Source organism: Boleophthalmus pectinirostris, unplaced genomic scaffold (assembly GCF_026225935.1).
Source record: "Boleophthalmus pectinirostris isolate CB_2022bp ecotype Guang Dong unplaced genomic scaffold, ASM2622593v1 HiC_scaffold_20, whole genome shotgun sequence".
NCBI classification, from domain to species: domain Eukaryota; kingdom Metazoa; phylum Chordata; class Actinopteri; order Gobiiformes; family Gobiidae; genus Boleophthalmus; species Boleophthalmus pectinirostris.
In genome coordinates, this window is record NW_026571153.1 from 33,797,824 (window position 1) to 33,822,533 (window position 24,710).

The window sequence follows — 24,710 nt, forward strand, 5'->3', positions numbered from 1 at the left end:
AAAGAAAAAGCTCACTTTACTTGTGAATGTGAAAAGAAAAAGCTCAACATTTCATCAAAAAAAATGTTTTACAATGAACTAAAAAACTTAATTCTAATATAATCTCTTATTTATAACCTTGATACTCACTTCCAAAAAAGTTAGTTAAAACTATCGTAAATCAGATCATCTTTATCAACAGTAGTACAGAACCACATGGTAACTTAGATAAAGCACTTTTTTTCCCCCAAATATATATACATATAAAACAGTGCAATTTTTCCTCAAAATGAGGACGATGCTGTTCTCACTTATATATGAGGGGCAGATGGGGTATAATTTCTGAGTGAACCTTGGATCTTCTTTAGACTTGTCTCAGTAGCAGCGAGATGACCTTGGATGTTTTTCAGATTCCTCTCTATTACATTTAGAAGTCTTTAGCTACTACAGGAACTCAGAGCTGTTTCTATCAGGTAAAGGACCTTGGATCTTCCTCAGACTTGTCCCACCAGCAGCTAGAGAAACTTGAGATAGTCTTTTGATTTGGCACCCTAGATGTTTTTAGATTTCCCTCTATAAGTTCTAGAAGATGTCAGACTTGTCTCTTATACAGCTACATGATCTTGCATGTACCAATAGCAGCTAGGTGACCTTTTCAATAAGTGGGGGTAAAAGAAAAGGGGTGGTGCTAGTGGTGGACTTTATCAAGTCATCTGACTCCACCAGGTCAGAACGGTGTTTTGAACAACCAACTGGACATCTCTCCCTCACAGTCTATATCAGGGCAGTCAATAACAATGATGAACGTAAATTTAAAATTTTTGTGACAGTTACTTTGTTCCAGGCCTTCAAATTTCATCCAAGATGTCATGAGATACCCATCATACTTGTATTATATGTAAAAAGGTCTGTGTGCTCCTACATAAACTGCCCTACACTATGATAAAATGCTCTGTCCCACCGGTCACAACTGTGACCACCAACATGTTTTCCATCTTACACTACAGACCAAAATAAAGTGGCTTAATTGCAAATGTATTTATAATTGCTAAAGAATGATTTGTACCAAAAGTCATAATCTTAGAGCAGAGGCCTAAGTGTCTCCTAAATACCCAAAGCAGTATGCAGCATGGATCAAACAGTGAACTCAGTGGATAATCACCTACAATAATATAAGTAGTGCTGTCATGCGATTAAAAAAATTGAGAGATTAATTAATTATGATCTGTAATTAATTAATCTAATTAATCTCATTTTAATCTCACCTAAAAATTACTGAGAAAAGCCTTTAATTTGAGGTATTTTCATTTAAATTCATTATTACATTATTGTGGCAGATCAAAAGACTGATATATATTTTAAAAAGTGACTTTATAAAGTCATTTATTGTTTAACAAATCTCTCCAATTTGGGTGTTGAGCCCAAGTCTCCATGAATAAGAAACTGTTTGTTGTAAAGTAGCAAAGACGAGGAAATCTGAACATAATAACTTTTGTCTACTTAAAGACAATAAAAAGTCCAGTCTTTCCTTAACCATATTAAAAATATTATTGATAGAGAAATATATACGAGATCACTGGTTTTAGTCCTGGTTTAGACCTGGTTTAGACCTACTTTAGTCCTAGTTTAGTCCTGGAATGGATTAATCCTGGTTTTAGTTCTGGTTTAGTCCTGGTGTTAGTCCTGGTGTTAGTCCTGGTGTTAGTCCTGGTGTTAGTCCTGGTGTTAGTCCTGGTTTAGTCCTGGTTTAGTCCTGGTTTAGTCCTGGTTTAGACCTGGTTTAGACCTGGTTTAGACCTGGTTTAGACCTGGTTTAGACCTGGTTTTAGTTCTGGTTTTAGTTCTGGTTTTAGTTCTGGTTTAGACCTGGTTTAGACCTGGTTTAGACCTGGTTTAGACCTGGTTTTACTTCTGGTTTTAGTTCTGGTTTAGTCCTGGTTTAGACCTGGTTTAGTCCTTTTTTTAGTCTTGGTGTTAGTTCTGGTTTAGAGGCGCACAGGAGGAAGCGTGGTTTACGCCGCGTACGCGAGAAAACACGATCCACACGCGGCTCACGGGAGCACGTCGGTGTCCGCGCAGTGTCTACGGAAGGAAACGTGGTCCGCGCGTTCTCAGGTTAATGACGATGATGAAGGTGTGTGTTTGTTTGTGTGTGTTTGTGTGTGTGTGTGTGTTTGTGTGCGTGTGTGTGCGTGTCCCCTCATGTGGCAGGTCACTATAGGACAGTAGTGCAGACACCATGAGCCTATGCAGGTTGTTTTCAGACGATATTATATTTGTTATTTTCTTTTATATTTCACGTCGGGAGAATAATTTCTAAGACATGAATGTGTTTTTACCTGTGCGCTGCTGACTCTGTTCTACTGGCTCTTCGACCTCGTCCATTGAGCGACTGATGCCGCCAACGTTAACATGACGTTTACATCGCTGTTACTGCGCGCGTTTTGTGTGGCTTTCCGGCAATGAGTGGAATTACCGAAATAAAAAAATTTTATAAATGTGTTTTGTGTGTGTGTGTGTGTGTGTTGTTGTCCCAACAACACATAAAAACAGGTTTTATAATAAAGAAACTCACATACAGAAACAGTAAAGTTAGAGATTAAAAATGAGATTAACGCGATTAAAAAACATAACGCGCTAAATATGACTGTAATTAATTAATCGCAATTAACGCGATAATTTGACACCCCTAAATATAAGCTAAATTAGGTCACAATTCACCAATAAACATTCAGTTACATCTGTGGGAATTTATTAAGTCTGAGGCACAACCCGTTTGAACCCACAAATGTAATAAACTCACAAATGTATTATCATTGTGTGAAATCACTATGTATGTGGGGATTATTATTTTTGTGGTGTTAATAATGCAACGCCAAATATTTTTGGCAAGACTAAAAAAAGAAAATATATATACATATACAATTTATTAATACGTATGTCCATTCATCCATCCATTTTCTTCCTCTTATCCAGGGCCGGGTCACGGGGGCAGCAGCCTAAGTAGGGACTCCCAGACTTCCTTTACCCCAGACATGTCCTCCAGCTGCTCTGGGGGAACCCCAAGACGTTCCCAGGCCAGCCGAGAGACATAGTCCCTCCAGCATCTCCAGGACATGTCCTGCATCCGGGACAGACGCCTGAACCACCTCAGCTGGCTCCTCTCGACGTGGAGGAGCAGCGGCTCTACTCCGAGCTCCTCCCGTGTGAATGAGCTCCTCACCCTATCTCTAAGGCCACCCTGCAGAGGAAATAAATTTCGAGTGCTTGTATCCGCGATCTTGTCCTTTTGGTCATTACCCAGAGCTCATGACCATAGGTGAGAGTAGGAACGAAGATTGACCGGTAAATCAAGAGCTTCGCCTTTCGACTCAGCTTCCACTTCACCACAACGACCGCATCACTGCCGACGCTCCACCGATCCACCTGTCAATCTCATGTTTCGTCCTCCCCTCACTCGTGAACAAGGTCCCGAGATACTTGAACTCCTCCTCTTGAGGCAGGGACTCTCCACCGACCCCTGAGAGGACAAGCCACCTTTTTCCAGTCGAGAACCATGGCCTCGGGCTTGGAAGAGCTGATCCTCATCCCAGCCGCTTCACATTCAGCTGCAAACCGCCCCAGGTCCTGACTTGATGGAGCCAACAGGACAACATTATCTGTGAACAGCACAGATGAGATTCTGTGGTCCCCAAACCGGACCCCCTCTGCCCCCTGACTGCACCTAGAAATTCTGTCCATAAACACAATGAACAGAACCGGTGACAAATGCACCGGGAACAGGTCTGACTTACTGCCAGCAATGCGAACACAGCTCCTGCGCCGGTCATACAGGGACTGAACAGCCCTTAGCAAAGGGCTCCGAACTCCATACTCCAAGAGCATCCCCCACAGGACATGATGAGGGGCACAAGCGAATGCCTTCTCCAGATCCACAAAGCACATGTGGACTGGTTGGGCAAACTCCCATAAACCCTTGAGCCCCCGACAGAGAGTATAGAACTGGTCCAGTATTCCGTGACAGGCCGAAAATCACACTCCTGAATACAAGGTTCGACTATTAGCCAGACTCTCCTATCCTGGAGAGTACTCGAATAGACCTTACCAGGGAGGCTGAGGAGTGTGATTCCCCTGTAGTCCCCCTTCTTATACAGAGGGACCACCACCCCGGTTTGCCAGTCCAGAGGCACTGTCCCCGACCACCACGCGATGTTGCAGAGAAGTGTCAGCCAATATAGCCCCACAACATCCAGATACTCAGGATGGATCTCATCCACCCCTGGAGCCTTTCCACCAAGAAGCTTACCAACCACCTCAATGACTTCAGCCAGGGTGATGGACGAGTCCACCTCAGAGTCCTCAGCCTCTGCTTTCTAATCGGAAGACATGACTGTGGGATTGGGGAGATCCTCAAAATATTCCTTCCACCGCCCGACAGCATTATCAGTCAAGGTCAACAGCTCTCCCCCCGCACTGTAAGCAGTGTTGGTGAAGCATCGCTTCCCCCTCCTGAGGCGCCGGATGGTTTTCCAGTATTTGTCCGATAGTCCTCCTCCATGGCCTCCCCGAACTCCTCCCAGCTCAGAGTTTTTGCTTCTGCGACCACACGCTTGGCCCGCCAGTGCTCGTCAGCTGCCTCTGGAGTCCCATGAGCCAAAAAGGCCCAATAGGATTCCTTCTTCAGCCTGACGGCAGCCCTTACTTACAGTGTCCACCACCAGGCTCGGGTTTGCTGTCATGGCACCACAGACCTTACACCCACAGCTTCAAGTGACCGCATCGACAGTAGAGGTCGAGAACATAGCCCACTTAAACTCCATGTCCCCGGCCTCCCCCAGAATCTGGGAGAAGCTCTCCTGGAGGTGTGAATTGAAGGTCCCTCTGACAGAGGGCTCTGCCAGACGTTCCCAACAGACCCTCACTACACGCTTGGGCCTGCCAAGTCTTTCAAAATCTTTCCGGCTTCCTCCTCCACCAGCAGACCCAAATCTCAACCAGGTGATCATCAGTTGAAAGCTCAGCCCCTCTCTTCACCCAAGTGTCCAAGACACGCAGCAAGTCAGATGACATGATGACAAAGTCAATCATCGACCTCTGGCCTAGGGTGTCCTGGTGCCATGTGCACTGATGCATACCCTTGTGCTCGAACATGGTGTTCGTTATGAACAAACTGTGACTGGCACAAAAGTCCAATAATAGAACACTGCTCGGGTTCAGATAAGGGAGGCTGTTCCTCCCAAACACCCCTCGCCAGGTGTCACTGTCGATGACCACATGGGCATTGAATATCCCAGGAGAACAACGGAGTTGTTGGTACAGTTAAAGCTGTGGGGCAATGAGCAGGCCCACACCAGCTTGTTGCCGCTCCCCGCAGCCAATGCCAGGGAAATGGAGAGTTCAGCCCCCCTCAAGGAGTTGGGTTCCAGCTCCCAATCTGTACGTGAAGGTGAGGCCGACAATATATATTGTCGGTAGCACTCAACCTCCAGCACTAGCGAGGTGACATCCAATTGAGGTCCAATTGCCGAGGCCCCCGTCTTCGACTGCTGCCCAGATCTCCATGAACCAGCCATATGGACCCTCCCACAGATGGTGGGTCCACAGGAGGACGGCCCCACATCGCTCCTTTGGGCTGTGCTCGCCCAGGCCCCATGGGGGAAGGCCTGGCCACCAGGTGCTCAATGTCGAGCACCCACCCCAGGACTGGCTCCATTGTGGGGCCCCAGTAGCGCCAAGCCAGGCTACGTCACTGGCCTCTATATTGATCTCATTATAAGGGGCTTCTGAACCACTCTTGGTCTGACCCGTCCCCCAGGACCTGTTTGCCTTGGGTGACCCTACCAGGGGCATGAAGACACCGACAACATAGCTACCGGGATCATTCAGGTACTCAAACCCCTCCACCACGTTAAGTTGGCGGTTCAGGGAGGGACATATTCTATACCTAAAAGCCTTCATCACCATATTACATACATATGGAGAATGTTCCGGTGTATGGTTTTAAACTTACATACTATCACTTTAAATCACATTTCATCATTATGTTTTTTGTCATGTTATATGTAAAATATAAGTAAAACAGTGTTGCTGACTTTTTTTTTTTTATTGCATAATAAGATTGTCATTTTTGTGTAGCCACACTGTACTTGTTACAGCCTGAATGAGGAAGTAGTAGTAAACTGAATAACTTTGTGGTAAAATGGAACAACATGCTCTGAGCAGCTTTAACCTCATATATGATAATGCAAATATGAATAAAAAATATAGTCATTCATAATAAATGATCTCTCACTTCTTGACAGCAATCTTGCCATCCTGGTTGACTTGAAGCTTTAGTCGTGTGTACCTGCAGAAGGACACAGACAGATGGGTTAGACAGGAGCAGAGAGGACGCAGACAGACAGAATTAGACAGGAGCAGAGAGGACACAGCTGTAGACTGTCCACTTTACACTCACGCTTTAAGCAGAAATGTGTTGCGTGCTGCATTCTGGGACAGGATGTTTGTAGCCAATGTGAAGAGTTCATCTGTCCAAACCTGGAAACGAAAGATAGACAGTGTGACAAAGTACATCTGTTAGACTGGCTCTAGCAAAGCGGAGCAATATAAACAGGTGAATCCATGTATCATTCGTTTTTCAATATAAAACCAAAAATAAGAAAACGAAAAAAACAACAGTTTTCTTCATTATTTGTCTCCAAAACCAAAATTTAAAAACGGATAATGATTAGTTTTTTCAGTTTTCGATTTTGTATTTTAAATGACAAATGGAGAAAACAGATAACGTATCCTGTTTACGTGACTCCCCTGACTGTGATGTCTGACTTCTGCACTGCATACAGACTGAACCAGGACTGATCCAGGGCCGGGACCAGACCGGGACCGGGATCGAGACCGGGACCGAGACCGGTACCGGGACCGAGACCGGGACCGAGACCGGGACCGAGACTGGGACCGAGACTGGGACCGAGACCGGGACCGAGACCGGGACCGGGACCAGGGCTGAGACTGGAACCAACCAGGACCGAGACCGGAACCATACCGGGACGAGACTGGGACTGAGACCAGGACTGAGACCTGGACCAGACCGGAACCAGACTGGGACAGAGACCGGAACCAGACCAGGACTGAGACCGGGACTGAGACCGAGATCAGGCTGGGACTAGACCAGGACCAGACCAGAGGCTCAGAGCCCACGGCAGGGCCGGAGCTCGAAGCTGAGGCTTGGACCCTGTGGAGACTCGGAGTCAAAGCTTGGAGTCTGCTCTGGTCCTGCTCTGGTTCCGCTCTGGTCCCGGACCTGGATCAGTCCTGGTTCAGTCCATATGTGGCGCAAAAGTCTGACATCGCAGTCACGGGAGTCACGTAAACGGGAAACGGTCGTTATACATTTTTTCCATTCTTCATTTAAACACAAAATTGAAAACTGAAAAAACAAATCATTATCCGTTTTTTCATTTTGGTTTTGGAGACAAATAATGAAGAAAACTGTTATTTTTTTTCATTTTCTTATTTTTGGTTTTATATTGAAAAATGAATGATACACGGATTCAGGTGGGTAGATAATCAAAAAAAATGTTCTCAAATAATATTACTCAAGAAGAAGTTCAAGGTAATGGTGCAAGAAATTACTCATTTAAGAGTAACTTCAAGAGTAAAGGTTAATGCAATTTGAAGGATAAAACATTGAATAATACACAAAATCTTGTATTTTCAAAGAATAGACAAAAATTTGAGAAACTAAATCATATCTGAAGGAGCTTTCATCATTTGTAGATTTATTCACACTGGCAAGAGGAACCAAACTTAAAGGGATAGTTCGGGTTTTTTGACATGAATCTGTATGGCATCCCCATTAGCATTCTAGTGCATCCCCACTGACTTACCCCCGACAGCGTCCGATGAGCCGGAATACTGCCCAGATTTGATGCTGATGAAAGTAGTCCGGCAAGTTGGCTGGGGACATTAAAGTAAAGCGCTTTACTTCTCAAAACAATCTGTGTTCAAAAGAGTGATATATTTGCATCACAAAACTTTCGTCCTCAAAAAAGTCAAACTTCAAACTTCGCTTGGCACTATTTTCTCTCTGTTCGTATCACTGCGCGCTGCCGCCAGGTGACAGCCACGCCTGGTTCACTTTGTTTATTGCTCGAAATGTTAGCGACAACATGTCTGACTACGACACCGGTGACGAAGACCTTGCCTTTAGCACAAAGCCAAGGGGATATCTTTATGAACCCGAATATACTGATGCTAAAATTCGCCAGATGGAGTTAGAACGGGCAGAAACAGAGAGGAGGGACAGAGAAGTGGTACAAGTTGAAGCTGGAGACCGAGTGAGCGACAATCACCCATCACGTCATTTAGAAACTCGTATACAGCGAACATAGAGCTTACAATGTGACTGGAAGCAGGACTACTAATAGAAACATGGAATCACCCACACGTCCACGTAGTTGCTGACAATAGTGTAAGCGACATTTACAATAATAATAACAGTCGACTTATAACGTTACGTTTTGTAGAAGCTTCACTGTTGATATGACACTAAGTAATTTGCTGCTGATTCTTGAGCCTGTCTGCTTGCAAACATAGCGGCACCTCTTTGTTCTTACCTGGGGTGCAGGTACAGCAGTGCTCTTCAAAACAGATTTCTTCCTATATCCTAGGCATGAAGGATCTTCGTCGCTGAATTGCGCACTGCACACACGGAGCTTTTTTATCTTTTGTTTCCACTTTGAAGCTTAAGGCAAGAAGCCAAAGGTTCCTCAGAGCAAAGTCCGTGACAGGAAAACGGTGAAATGTGTGTGGAGATTCACCCAGATTTTGGTTGTTACAGCCTGGATAATCACAAGTTTGCACCCTTTTTTAGACATATTCTTATATAGCTTATACAAGCTTATATACTTATCGCTGTAGCTCCACATTAGCTCTCTCGTGTCACGGCAGTCTGCGCATGTAAACACTGCCAAACAACTGAAGAACGTGATGGATCAGTGCGCGGCTGTCACCTGGCGGCAGCGCGCAGTAATACAAACAGAGAGAAAATAGCGCCAAGCAATTATTGAGGTCTGACTTTTTTTAGGATGAAGGTTTTGTGATGCAAATATATCACTCTTTTGAACACATATTGTTTTGAGAAGTAAAGCGCTTTACTTTAATGTGCCCAGTCAACTTGCCGGACTACTTTCATCAGCATCAAATCTGGGCAGTATTCCGGCTCACCGGACGCTGTCGGGGGTAAGTCAGTGTGGATACATGACACTGCTGATGGGGATGCCATACAGATTTATGTAAAAAAAAAAAAAACGAACTATCCCTTTGAGATTAAAAAGTACTGTTGCCTCAATAAAAAATAGGAGAAGTAAACAAATGCTGTTAGGAAAGTACTCTCAAAAGTACGTCATCTTTAAAAGTACAAGTAAATGTAACTGTAATGTAACACTTTACCAAACCTTCCAACTGCCATTTAGCCACACAAAGTGAACAGTTTTTCAATTAGTATCAACTACTGACAAACATCTGCTTGTCTCCATGGAGATGTTATTGCTTTGAATGGAATGTTCCACATTATGTCATTGTATATACATTTATTTATTTATTTATTTATTTATTCATTCATTCATTCATTCATTCAATTAAAGTTTCAGTTGCAAGTGTTTTGTTGGTTAGATGTTTATATCATGACCTTGAAAAACCCTTTATATTACTTTACATTACAAGCCTCTCCAGGTCTACCTTGGCTGTGTCTTCCTGCACCGCCTGGAAGTTGAGGAAGGAGATGTTGACCAGATCAGTTCCATAGACGACGGTGACGAGCTTCCCTTCAACATTTTCCCCTTTCCCGAAGCCCAGCAACTCACGGAGTTTTGGATCCTGCAACACAAACACTAGATGCTTGAACACTAAATTTCAACTTGATGAATTTTAAAGATATTAGAAATTCTTTTAAAAAGCCCTATATTACACAAAATTGACTCAGGATCTTATAATGCTGTTACCTCATCAAAAGCATACCTGTAGTGGTGTTTTGTTTCATTCACACATGTTTTAGTAATCCAGCATTACTAGTCTATCTCCAGAGTATCCACCTATGTATTTTGCTGTGTAAAACTGATATTTGGGGGAAAAAAAAAAAAAAAGGGCACAATGAGTATCTCGGATCCTATGCGCATGTTTGTGTGTTTGTGTTTATGTGTGTGCTTATGTCCATGCATGTGTATGTTTACGTGTATGTGTGTGCGCGCGTGCGTGTGTGTGACTGCTTGCAAGTGCGTCGCATGTGCATGTCTGATATCAGCCCTCATCATGGCTCTTTACCCAGACCTCTTACACAACCGCATCCTGCCAACCGCCAGCTCACCCGCCACATCCGCCCGAGCCCACACATGCACCCTCCCTCTCCCCCTCTCCCTCTCTCACACATGCACCCTCACACACATGTTGGGTGATCAGCTTGTTAAAGGCACTGTACCAGATTTTTACTGTCTTAAAAAGCTGACAAGAAGAATTGGTTCATTTTAAATGGTTTGCAGTGGTCCAAAGTTATTCCTCACTTACCTTATACATTCTGAGTATCCTATTTATTTACTACAATGACGGTAAAGCGAACACCAAGTAGCATGCTAACATGCACTTCCTGATTGAAATTCTAATGCATTCTTGACATACAGTATATGCTTTAACCTGGAAACAACACTGTTCAACCTTCACCTTAAGATGTTTTATTATTTAATTTAGTCAACTTGTATCTGTAGATTTATGTCATGAAATGCATTTTCCTCCCTACAGGGACAAAAGATTAATGTGATTTTTTTTTGTGAGATCCGGTTTACTAAAAAACTTAATTAAGTAAAAAAAAACATGACTCTTTCCAATCTTCACATTTGTCCCACATGTGTGCTATTTTTTCATATTTATTATATTTATATTATATTTATATATAAACATTACATTATAAAGAACTTACAAATCATGTTTTTTTATGCAAGTAAATTACAAAAAGAAGTTCAAATATTTAGTGATATTCAAGATTTTTTTTTTCCTATTCACCAGCTGTGTCTCACCTTAAAACCATGATGATGTAGTAATAAAGGATTTACATCATGGGGACATGAGTTTTGTTCCTTATGGAAGGCAAGTCCCCATCATCTGAGTGTGTGTACAGGTTTGAGTCCCCACACTATGAGAAATCCTTGTGCACACACAAGTTTGAGTGACACGAGTGTTCGGCGCAGGCAGCGGGAGAGGACAGCAGGAGAACCATGCCCCACGCTCACTGACCTTTGGCTGCTTGGCGTATCTGCCCGTCCGGGTGTCTCGGATGATGCTGATGTCCAGGATCTCCACCTCCTGAAACACAAAATGCAGCCACCACATCAGTCAGTTCAGTCTCTTTATTTATTTAAACATGATTATTTGTGTTCTATCAAACCTTACAGGTCCTATATTACACAAAATACTTTTGACAACGACTAGCTCTTTAAGCCATGTTAGAATGTTTTTACCCCATCAAAGTTATACCTGGAACTGTGTTTTGAATCCTCATCTTGTGATGCCAAGTAGTGAAACGTTTTCAGTTTTCAGCCACTTATTACCTTTAGTTCAGTAGAGACTGGGAATTCCAAAGCTAAAATTATCCAAAACATTCTAGAGAAAGGGCATGGAATTTAAAAACACAGTGGAGTACTTCCTGCATTACCACATGACATCACAAGGTAGAACAGAGTATTTTCTGTTTATTTAAACTCATTGAAGGCATCAAAACTATCAATGACCCGTTTGGAATGCAGCAAACAAGAAATAAACACACACACCTCAAAAAATAACTCAATTTGTTTTTGATTTTAGATTTTCAAAAATAGCCTTTACCCTATGTTTTGATCATTGCTTTGAGCTCTTTTCTTGTCTGTGACGTGACACACCTGTGAAGTGAAAACCATTTCAGGAGACTTCGTCATAAAACTCACTGACAGAAGTCCAAAAATTTGCAGCACTGTCAACAAAGCAAAGGGTTCATACTTTGAGGAATTTGAATATAAAAGTTTGTAGTACTACAAATTGAGTGGTCAGTTTGCCCTGATGATAATTCCATATAACTGCATCATATATTTGATAGCTTCTGTACATACCTAAAACACAGAACACAGTACACTTAAAAATAAAAAAATGAATGGGTAAGTGTGTCCAAAACTTTTGACTTTTGAACTGCATACAACTAACGGGTAGTTCTACAAGAATGAATAATTCAACAACCCGGCATAAGGAAATGTGTACAGGTACATTTATTTCTATTTATTAGCAAGTTATTTTCTTGCTATTTTGGCTCCATAAATCAGGGTCACCCATGTGTGGCTCATTCTCTGTGGAGACATGACATAAGAAGTTATCCACATAAGCCTGATGCTGAGTCTATTACTGTGGTGGAACAACCCATATGTGTAAACATGCACAAAAGGTTTGAAACTGAACCTCATTCTACTCTACCACTCATTGGTGGAAAGTAAATTACATAACTTTGCCTGTGTCAAAGATGAACAGCTGGTTCACTGTTTTCTCAATAAACACATGTGCAGTAAGAAGCTACAGCAGTGACAAATGGAGCTGCAAACACAAATATGATAACAGAAATTAACTCCCATACAGGCCTGTTTCATTTCAGCCTCCCTGCTTTTGACAACACAAAAACACAGACGGTACCTAGACTAGGTTTGTCAAAAGTATCAAAAATCAGATTCTAATCAATATTTAACCTAGTATGGAAACTAGGTACTCATCTGAATAGGTATTGGTACTAAAAAGTCACATTCACAGTCACAAAGTCACAAAGTCACACAGAACAGAAAAGAAATTACTACCATTTAATGTTGAAAATGTGTGTTTTTATTATTGTCATATTAGAATCAGTATTGAGGATCGAGTTTATTCCTTAGTATCAAAATCAAGTTTGAAACTGTAGTGATGTGACAACACTAACCTAGACACTATTCATTCATGATGGTATTCTCCACAAGCATTTCCCATATAATAAACCCTTGATAATAAACAAAACAAAGCCATAAAGAATCAGGACTGTATGGTACTAGCAGGGCAATATAAAGGCATTTATTCTCCCTGACATGTAATGAATAAGGAAAAGTCACATACATACATATCTATCTATCTATATATGTATGTGTAAAATATATACATATATATACACACACACATATATATATATACACACACACATATATTATATATATATATACACATATATATATATATATACACACACATATATATATACACACACACACACACACATATATATATATATTACATACACATACATATTAGAGCCCGACCGATATATCGGCTGATATGGGCAACTTTAGGCATATCGGCTATCGGCCGATATACTTGCTGATAGGGGCCGATATTTCACGTGGGCATGTTATACCTAGTTATAAAGCTTAGACTCTCTACATTCTGTTCATTTAATCCAATTTACAGACAGATAAATGTCCTAAATACTGATGTGGAGCCACATATTATCTACGGAGTCATTTGTCTGTGTGTGTTTGTACTGTCCCTGAACACACCACAGGGTCGCGTCACTCACGTGTGTTTGTTTACACCTGCAGACACAGATCCAAACACTGAGATTATATTCTTTTTACGGACAATCGGTTTGAGTCTGGATTAAAAGGACATTTATTAGTGCAGATTTGTGATGTGAGGAGGAGCCTGTGTGAGCGGTGAGTGTTGGAAATATGTCGACTCTGAAGCTAGTTTTTGTCATTTGTTATGGGTTAGCTGCTGTAGCTCACGCACATAAACACTGTTTTCTATTGGTCTGTTCTAAAGTGACTATATTGGCCGTATATTTGCTACTGGACCTGCACCGATATGTAAATGAGCTGTGAACAGAGGTGTGAATTATGACATTTGCGCATATAATTAATTACCGCGGCGCGCACGTATTTACGGCTAAAGGCTAATAGCGCTACTTTCTTTACTAGTTATGGGTCCGTCGCGAACGAAATGACTCTTAGAGCCGGCTCTTTGAAGGGAACGACGGGAGCCGTGTTTTCTCTTTCTCTCACTTTTTTTCTCTTCACGCCGCGTGCAGATTCGTGGTTTGACAGCGGCAGCGGCTAAAAACGAAACTTTGAGAAATTTGCGTGTACGTAGGATTCAAAAAAATAAAAATAAAAAAACGAGCATATTTGACTGTAGTTTAGCATAAAATAAATAAGTCCCGGTTTAGTCCTTTTTCAGTCCTGGTTTAGACCTGGTTCAGTCCTGATTCAGTCCTGCTTTAGACGTGCTTTAGTCCTGCTTGCAACAAAACAATCTGAAGAGCCACTTGGGAGCCAAAAGAACCAGCAGCTTTTAGTGAGCCGAGCCAGAAGAGCCGGTTCTCTAAAAAGAACTGGAATACCCATCACTAGTGTCTAGATAGAATGTGATGCAAAAATGCCATTAAGTCAACCTACTGTCTGTAAATATGATGTAAAGAGGCAGAATAACAATAAATGTTGCCTAAATAAACCCAATTTAAAATCCACCAGAGCCAAACCTGTTTTTTAAACAATTCACAGTGAATTTTTACATCACTAAATATATCGGTGATTATATTGGCTATCGGCAGCTCCAACTTCCATTATATTGGTTTCATATCGGCCACAGCAAAATCCATATCGGTCGGGCTCTATATATATATATATATATATATATATATATATATATATATATATATATATATATACACACACGCACACATATTTGAGATGTTGCCACCAGCAGAGCCAGATTCACCTGGATGGCCTTGGGGGTGATCTGTGGATTCTTTTTCACCTCTCTCACTATCCTCCTGCCCAGCACAAGTGTCACTTTCGGCTTCCGATCACATCCTCTGAGATTTTCCACAGTGTGGAACGTCTCGTATTTTTTAATAATTCTTTTCACTATAGCCACTGGAACTTGAAAACATTTAGATATGGCCTTATAGCCCTTTCCTGACTTGTGAGCAGCCACAATACGCAGTTGCAGATGCTCAGAGAGCTTCTTTGTCTTAGCCGTGACTGTTCACAAACCAAGTGCAAAGACCTGCTGTTTTTCACCTGTTCAGTTGTTTAAAACAGGTCTTTCCAATGAATCAGGGTCATTAGGACGTTTTAGAACAGTTTGTGCTGGTTGGAATGGTATAGAACTTTAGATTTTTCCATAGACTCTGAGAGTTTACAAAGGGTATGAATAAGTCTGGACATGACCCTTTTTGTTCAAATGTAAATAAAAGCTGAGAAATATTTTTTTCCACAATGATGTCTCTTGTACATTGTCTTATTATCTTCTGGGAGACGCCTGTGTCATTTCCAATCAAGAAAAAACTTGCTGGTTGAATAAAAGTAACTTTAAGTCAAAATTTGTCAGGGATATGAATAATTTTGGGCTTGACTGTATATATGTCTTGCCCAAGGACACAACAACAGCATTCATCTGTGGGAGCACCGCCAACCTGTAGGTCAGTGGATCTGACTCCTCAACCAATGATATTTTATGTGGGATTCGAACCTCCAACTTTAGATATGTGGACAAACACTACCAAATGTGTTACTGCCAGCACAAAGTATTGGTTCAAGAAATTAACTCAAAGAGTTAATATATATTTAGGATTATTTTTAAGGGAACCTGATATCCAAATATTAATTTCATAAGTTGTGGTCTTTGCATAATATTATTGGATTTATAATTTGTTTCTAAAGGCCCTGTATTACACAAAATGACTCCTGTGAGGTTTAAGCCATGTTATGATGCCATTACCCCCTCAAAAACAGACCTGGAGTTGTGTTTTGTTTCAGTCAAACATGTTTGAGTAACCCTTTAGCATTAGTCTGTCTACATCTACACAGCGCAAAATGCTCTGTTCCAGGACAGACTGGCAATTCCTGAGCTGAAATGATCCAAATGATTCTAGTGAAGGTGTATGGGGTTTAAAAACACAGTGTAGCAGCAATATCAACTTAAATCACAAGGTGGAACAGACTCCAGGTATGTTTTTGATGAAGAAACAACACATTATGAGCCCTACCTTGCCTCCAGTCTTAAACCAAGTGTTAGTGTTAACAAGTGGGCGTGTCCAGGTTGGCCTGTACTTCACTACTGAACCCTGGAGTTGGAGGCTAAAAGTACGGTGAACACATCTCCACCAAACTGTGACCGCTGTGGCATTTAAAAGCACTGTCAGTGTGTGTAATGTCTGCAGTCTTTGCCTCATTACAGACAGCATAGAGAGGTGTGGGGAAAAAATATATAAGAGTACAATAAAACAGCTCTGGAGCCCCACAATACAAGAACGCACCAGGAGAGGCACCAGCCATACAGGCCCCTGTGCCCAAGCGCGCGCACACGTCAACCTTTTTAGTTTTACCTACATTCCTCTGTTCGTTCCAGTTACGCAGTAAACCAGTGTCTATCTCATGTACTCCCCATCCCACAGCAGACCCGTTGACCCCCTGCTCTCCCCGGTCGAACCCGCTCTTGCCTGTCCCAGTCTGCTTCCACTGCTGCTACCACTGACCACTCACATTCTCTTCTCACGGGTGTCCATTGCATTTGGTTCCACACAGTTGAATGTCTTGTAGATTATGAAATATGTTTGTCATATAAATGTTTCTGATTTTACTGCTTTGGATTGAACCATTAACACACAGGGAGGGTGACTGGACGACCTGCATTTGCCTGCACAAGTGACTGATATGCACCATGAGCGCACAGAACAGAATGCACAGGTCTGTACAGAGCAGTGCTCATGTGCACTGTACATCTCTTGAGTCACTGTACAAAATTCTACCGCTGACCGCTGTCAGGCTCAGCTCCGTGTAGTTTTCTATGGTTCTGATGGTAGACTTCCTAATAGCAACTAACTTTATAAATGAACCACAGTGGCATAATGGAAATAATTTGATCACGAAATTAAATGGAGCTGATGACAGAAAGAGTACGAAGATGTGAGGAAATTGACATCGCAGCTTTGGGACCGCAGACAGAGTAAGAAAACACACTTTAGGACAGCACTGTAAACGGCCTCATGTGAGCAACTTTCGTATAGATCCAGATCAAACCAAACTATAGAGCAGAGCTGGGCCGATACAGAGAGCGGGGCGAGGGGCTGTGCTCTGAGCAGAAGGGCATCCGTACAGCACACGAACATGTTATGAATGTTAACCATTTATCCTCCTCATATATTTCCAAATAAAAGACACCTTGTTACACATTGTTTTTCAGTGGACTAGTTTGGTATTTATTTTTTACGATTCTGGCAATTCACTGAACATGCCACACCTGCTCTCAGTCTGCTCCAGTCCACCTGACATTCAGGCACAGCACACCGACTGTTTAGAGCTCCACACACTTGCGCTAGTGCTAAGATTGGGGCAAGATAGATAACATCTATAACATAGTTTTTAAAAATTGTATAATAAGTAGGAAAGACAAAACATAAAATACACAACGCATAATCTTTTCCCAGGATGAATCACAAAAAAAAATTCAAAGCAAGAGTGGTATAAGTAACACAAATGTTCAAATCATTTCAAATTGTCAACAGAAGGTTTTTGTCACTTCAGACTTACTCACAGTAGGAACACAAACCCAAAACCTTTATTCAAGTAAGAGTACTGTTAAACTGTAACACTGTATAATCCTCAAGTGGTGTTGGAAAACCATGGCACAATGTACAATTGTATTAAAAAAGTTAAAACATAACTAGGAGTAATTATGAGTACTACTACCGACATCTTCTTGAAAATCTTGTCTGTGACCTTTGGCAGAACAAACTTCGTAGATAGAGAACAAATATCGCGAGTATTGCTGATCTTGCTGATTTGCATGATGATTTACCAAACAGCCATCACAAAACGCCTGTCACAATAGTAACTTTAAAGAAGACATAATCTGCTTGTATCTGCTACAGTTTCAGCATATGGCACCTGTGAATCATGTTATATTAAAAACTGCCTATTTTAATTTGTAATATTGACCTAAAATGGCTTAATAAAAAAAAGTGGGCTGACTTCTGGGTCAGTGAGAAAGGGAAACAACTATAACATGGTTAAAAGCTCTGAAAAGCTGATGTTGCATAATAGGTCAACTTTAACATCAACATATTTGTAGTAATCCAAAAACGTTAATTTTCTCCTCTTATGTACATTAACTTCTTGGGTTATTTTTAAAGACTGTTGTGAAGTTCTGAAGATGGTTTGCAGCTAGCACCCAAAACATGTCAACAAGGGAAATATACCTCCTATTAACCCAAGAAGTTAACATATGTACCCAACCCATGGGTACAGGTTGACTGGGCTTATCCTACTTCAAGATTACAGTGTCAGTGACAAAGTACATAGTGATAAAGTACATAGTTAAATGCTATTGTTCATCATGATATCATCTTAAGCAAAAAATCAACTGTCAGTGGCCTATTGGAAAGTGTTTTATGAAAAACATACTTTACAACAAGGAAAGACAGTCAAGACAACATCACTATGAAGCCAGTGGCCAGTGGTTTAAGATGCCTCTGACGAGGGACATGGACAGAGTCATAAAGTAGCCATAAACAAAGCAGAGGTCCACTCTAAATATGTGTTTAGCATGGCTCGTATTCCCTTGACGCTGCCTCGGACCTTATCTCCAGCTCATGAAAAAACTGTTCAATGCAATGTTTAGGCCGAACTTCCTGTTTTCCCATAACAAGAATCTACAGAAACTACTTGAAACCAGAATATTCATTACATTGTCTAGTTTAGATTCAGTTACTTTGATATCAAACTTGTTTCAATTCATTTCCAAATGTTTCAAAAACAAAGTGGTGCCATGACTAGAGATGGGTGGACCGGTATTTATCTAAATTGTTGTTTGTAGACATGAAAAAGTAGTTTTAACAGTAGTTATGTTCAAGTTGTCTATAACTGCTGAGCCCAATTGTTTTTCCATGGCAAAATTAAAGGTATTAGTGTGCCTATTTATGTTTTCCATGTAAAAAGTCTGTCAGTGAAGAGGTTTGATTAATAGTGTTCTTGGTCATAACACCCAAGTGGTGATGTTATGTGAGAATACAACAGGGTCAGCCAATCAAATTACAAAGAGCAACTTTGAATGTGACAAATGCTGGCAACTGTGGCACTGACTTCCACCTTCTCATTTATGGTATAGTCCCGTAAAAGCTCAGAAGGAGGCAGTGTGTTGCTGGGCCATGTTGACACTGGACTTTTGTTTTCCTAAATGACTACCCAACACTGCAGAATCATTTATCGCAGTTTAAGAAAAAAGAACGTAATTTTTTCATACTGTCATATCATGCCATATGAGTATAATGTTTCTTGTTTCAAACGTACTTATATGCCAACAAGCTAAAAATAAAATCACTTACAATATCTGCATATTTAGTTTCTGATTTGAGCTGAATTGTCCTCATAAAAAAACATCAAATTATGGTCATATACAGTCCCTAACAAATGTCTTGTCACTTATCCATTTTGAAGAAACAAAATCTTGTAATCTGACTTTAAATTAAATCGATTGGTTTTAGAAATGTCTCATATGATAGCTAAAACTCTCCCAAATTATGCTCAATATACTAAAATAATTTTGCTTCACTGAAGAAAGATTGATCATTTAATGAACACAGAAAGGTCAGATTTTGGCAAGACAAAAGTCTTGTGGCCTTGTCATATGATGCACCCAATCCTAGATTACAGCCTCACCTGTGGTCAGTTACTGATCAGTCAATTAGTGGGTGTGTATAAAAAGAACCCCAGCACACCAGACCTTCACATCAACTGCAACTTGACCTCTGACAACATGCCTAAGATCCACCCTGAGACCAAAGCGTTAATTATCAAGAGGCTGAAGACCAGATCCACTGCTGAGGTGGCTGACAAGTACAAAGAATAAGAAAAAGATCTGAAACGACTGGAGATGTTTTTGACAAGCCCAGGTCCGGCAGACCCCGCAAGACAACTGCTCGGGAGGACCATTTGTTGATTCGAAAATCCAAGGCCAGCCCCTTTTCCACTGCAGCGGAGCTCTACCAGACCTGGTCACCTCAAGTCCCTGTGTCAACCACAACAGTTTGTAGAATTCTGTCTCAAAATGGCCTCCATGGTCGAATCAGTGCACAGAAACCAGCACTAAACAAAAGGCAATTAAAAAAACGTGTGGCATTTGCCAAGGTCCACAGCCTGCTAAAAGGATGGACACTGGAAAAGTGGCAGAAGGTGGATTTCTCAGATGAATCCTCGGTTGAATTACATCACAGCCACTGCAAATATTGCAGGAGACCTACTGGAGCCCGTATGTATCCAAGATTCACCCAGAAAACAGTTAAGTTTGGTGGCGGAAAAATCATGGTCTGGGGTTACATCCAGTATGGGGGTGTGCGAGACATTTGCAGGGTGGAAGGCAAATATCAATAGTCTAAAATATCAAGAAGTATTAACAACCTCTTACATTCCCAATCATAAAAGGGGTCAAATTTTGCAGCAGGATGGTGCTCCATCGCATACTTCTATCTCTACATCAAAGTTTCTCAAGGTGAAGAAGATCAAGGTGCTCCAGGACTGGCCAGCCCAGTCACCAGACATGAACATCATTGAGCATGTCTGGGGTAGAATGAAAGAGGAAGCATGGAAGGCAAAACCAAAGAATCTTGATGAACTCTGGGAGGCATGTAAGACGCTTTCTTTGCTGTTCCTGATGACTTCATCAACAAATTGTATGAATCATTGTCGAACCGCATGGATGCAGTCCTTCAAGCTCATGGAAGTCATACAAGATATTAAATATGGATCTCACAGCACCACGATTTAATTCACTGATGTTATGCAACATATTTTTGTATTTGAAGTAAATTATTTGTTCAATTTTCTGTAGGCGACAAAACTTTTGTCTTGCCAAAATCTGACCTTTCTGTGTTCATTAAATGAAGCAAATTTCTTTTAGTATATTGAGCATAATTTGGGAGGGTTTTAGCTTTCATATGAGACATTTCTAAAACCAATCGATTAATTTAAAGTCAGGTTATAAGCTTTTGTTTCTACAAAATGGATAAGCGACAAGACTTTTGTCAGGGACTGTAAAAATAGAATCAAGCATAATCAAGGAGAATTCTGAATTCATTTCACTTAAACCAGATCGATATGTTTTGCAGTGCAAGTTTTTTCTACTTCTCTCTCCCAGTATCAGCAATGGCTTCCTCATTCCTCACAACATGCTAACTACACTGTGGACTAATCAGATCAAAAGTATGTCTTTAAAACAGCCTGTGACTGGTCAAAGGGGAGCTGGACATTGCCATGGAGACTCCGAGGAGACCAAGGTAATGAGACTTGGGCAGATAGGCAGCTGGGAGTAAATGTGACATTTTCTCACTGGAATTTTCACAACATAAAACGGTACAAAGGCCAAAGCGCAGGTCTGGACTTGTCCAAACATGGGGCTCAATGAAGTTAGAAAGTTTTGAATTTTTGAACTTCAATGACAGTATTTGTGGTTGCAATAAGCTCAATGAGCCCATAATCCTACCCGCTGTAAAGTAGCATTAAGAAATGTTAACTGCTAAACTAACTGAAGAATGCCTCGCGTTTCAGAACAGTTCTAAACTACAGGACTCCATGGGGGACAGGACAATGTGTTCTTGGCATGATTTTTTATTACCTAAATAATTACAACCTTTGGGTTTTGGCCATACAAATTGTGATTTTGATTAAATAATGATTTAAACAGAATGTCTGAGGAGCTCTGGGTGAGAATCCGCTAGCATGTGATGTGCGAGCATGTCTGCTTGCAGGCTGCCCGCATATGTGTCCTCTCCACAGTGCATTCCTCACATACTCCTCCTGCTCGCTCACTCTGCAATGTTTAGCCACAGCAGTGACAAAGCTTTTAGTCGCTCCTCACGTCACAACCATGGCAACCTCTTTGGCCCTCTCTGTCCATCGGCACCAGGACCACGGAAGCCTCTTCTAAGACATCCCAAACCTGTGTTCATACTAGCTTAATAAGCACTAGACTGGTGACATTTGACTGGCTAATGTTGAAATTGCAGGAATACTCCTACACTGCAAGTGAGGAGGGAGAGGATGATGGACAGGGCTACATGAGAAAAGATGTTGAAGAGGGCAAATGTATTGGATAAAGTGATAACTGAGCAATGGGACAGGTTTTTCTGTCTAAATGTGTAAATGGATCAGTTCATTGAACTGAAATGAACTGTTTTTGCTTTAGTGTAAAACAGACAAGGACTAGTCCTCTTCACCATTTCTGGAATTTAAGACCCTGTTTGACTGCTCTAATCAGCTGTTGGAAGTCATATAATAAAATCAGACAAAAAAATTCCTTAAGTGTGCAGCCGGTCTTAATTTCTCTAAGGCCTCTGAAGGACATGGGTCAAATGCAGAGCATTTTGCACACTGATGTGCTGCATGGAACCCTAACTCCTTAACTGAATATTTGTCAGGATGAGATTCAAACTTCCACACACACCTTGAGCTTTGGATCTCATGTCCTGAGCTGATTCTGCATTTCTTTGAAAATAATAATCTTGTCTAGGATTGATACACACTTAAACACTTCTCTAGTACTTTACAAAGATGTCTGGTCACCAATGAATCTCCCCGACTTTAGATGGGTGTGACTGACAAGTGGATTAGCCAATAAAAAAATGCATGCTCAGTCAGTCTTTACAAATAGGGCTACTTAATGCTTAATGAATAATGAAAGAATGAACGAAAGAAAAAATGGATTAGAACACATTGTGGATTTCAGCAGAATGATTGAATGAACCACTAAACTTCATACGAGGTGAGAGAAATTAGATTTTGTTCTTAATAATAGATCATCTATGAGCTCCTTCATTTCACTGAAATAAACAAATATGACTGCGTGGTATCATCTGAATCTGTGTTGAGGTGTGAATGGTGATGTGACAGTCAATAATACAGAGAGATTTTTGACAGTCACACCGGGTAAGGAACCATAGATACCTGTAAAGCGTAGTTCAAGCACCTTGAAACCTACATGTTACATATTATATCACTAAGATTTATCTGATAAAGTATCTCAATACAAAGAAATCATATTGCTTTTTAAGTTCATTATTATAACTGTACAAAAAATTATACCCAGTGAGAAACTAAAATATTATTGTGCAAAAGATTTTAAGTCACTGCAAATTCTGTGAAAGATCGTTGATCTTTATGTTATGTATCTTTAGTGTGCAGAGCACAGTTGAAAAGGGGTCATTCCACGCCATTTCAACAAATGGCCCATGCACTTCAATCTCAAAAAATTTAGAAAAAATTACTAAATAGTCCCTTACTATCATGTACCAACCCTGTGAAGTTTTAGTCATTTTTGATAATTACTTTTACGTTACAGCTCATTTTATGAGGGGAGTACGTGTCCATTTACGGGCCCAAAATCGCACAATTTTTTTTCAGCCATTTTTGCAGGTTGATGTCTCCGTAAGTATCACACATAGAGGGCTGAAATTTTGTAGGCTTGTACTCCTCTACACTGTGTTCAAATAACATCTATCGAAAGTTTGGTATCTCAACTCATTGTCATTTTATATTAACTTAAAAATGAAAAAAAAAACGTGTTCATTTCCGTGGCGTACCATTTTTAGCGCCTTTTTAAACCTACTTGTAGGTGTTGAAGACCCTTGAATTTTTTTGAGAATCAAGATATGAAATAGGACTGTTAAAAAAAAGTAATCAAAATGTTTAGTGACCTTAGCTGCTGGAATAAAACATAGTACATGGTCACAGTTTACTCGTGTCATTGTGTCTTGCACAATGACCAAAACCTCAAAAATGTGAATGTTCAAGATACAATTAAAATTTGAAGGAGCTTCATAAAATACATATGTTTGGTACCATATGAAAGGTCAAAAAAATATATATATTCCAAATTTTTTTTTATCACTACCCAAATGCCATAAATTCCATGTGAAGATCGGACCATATTACATTTTCCTGTTTTTAACCAAAAAACACCTCACACATAACCTATTTAAAATGTTCAACATTTGGTGATTTTTTTTAACAGTCCTAGTACATATCTTGATTCTCAAAAAAAATTAAGGGTCTACTACACCTACAAGTAGATTTAAAAAAGGGGCTAAAAATGGTACGCCACGGAGTTTTTTTTATTTTTTTTTCATTTTTAACTTCATATAAAATTACAATAAGTTGAGATACCAAACTTTCAATAGATGTTATTTGAACACAGAGTAGAGGAGAACAAGCCTACAAAATTTCAGCCCTTTATGTGTAATACTTACGGAGATAACCTGCGAAAACGGCCGAGAAAAAAATGACGCGATTCTGGGCTACACATCCTCCCCTCGCTAAATGAGCTGTAACTTGAAAAGTATTGATCGAAAATGACTCAAATTTCACAGAGTTGGTACATGATAGTAAGGGACCAGTTGGTCCCTCAATTTTTTTAAAACATGATGCGTGAGATTTTCTGGAAATTTGATGAAATGGTGTGGAATGACGCAAAGACAGTTCAATAACACTTTTTTTTTTTTTATGACCTACTCTGTATATTGAGGTTAATACATAAGCTTATATTGAAGCTAAAAATATACCTATACTATAGACAGCTTGGACCCAAGGACAGATGGCATATGCTCTGTGTTCATATCAGAATAGTTCAGCCCCATGTTCTAAAGTCCCCCACTG

General features: G+C 40.7%; 1 protein-coding gene across 3 annotated transcripts in view; it reads right to left on the reverse strand.

The window, feature by feature from the left end:
- plcb3 (phospholipase C, beta 3 (phosphatidylinositol-specific)) overlaps window positions 1-24,710 on the reverse strand; it is a 119,375-nt gene that overhangs the window by 38,802 nt on the left and 55,863 nt on the right. For all 3 annotated transcript variants that reach the window (XR_008632519.1, XM_055156110.1, XM_055156111.1), the window contains exons 3-6: window positions 11,263-11,331; window positions 9,718-9,855; window positions 6,437-6,516; window positions 6,272-6,325 (exon numbers count right to left, since the gene is read on the reverse strand). Coding sequence is in view for 2 of the 3 variants with exons in the window: in XM_055156110.1 (XP_055012085.1) it covers window positions 6,272-6,325; window positions 6,437-6,516; window positions 9,718-9,855; window positions 11,263-11,331 (341 nt within the window). In the remaining variant the exon portion in view is untranslated. The remainder of the gene's footprint in view (window positions 1-6,271; window positions 6,326-6,436; window positions 6,517-9,717; window positions 9,856-11,262; window positions 11,332-24,710) is intronic.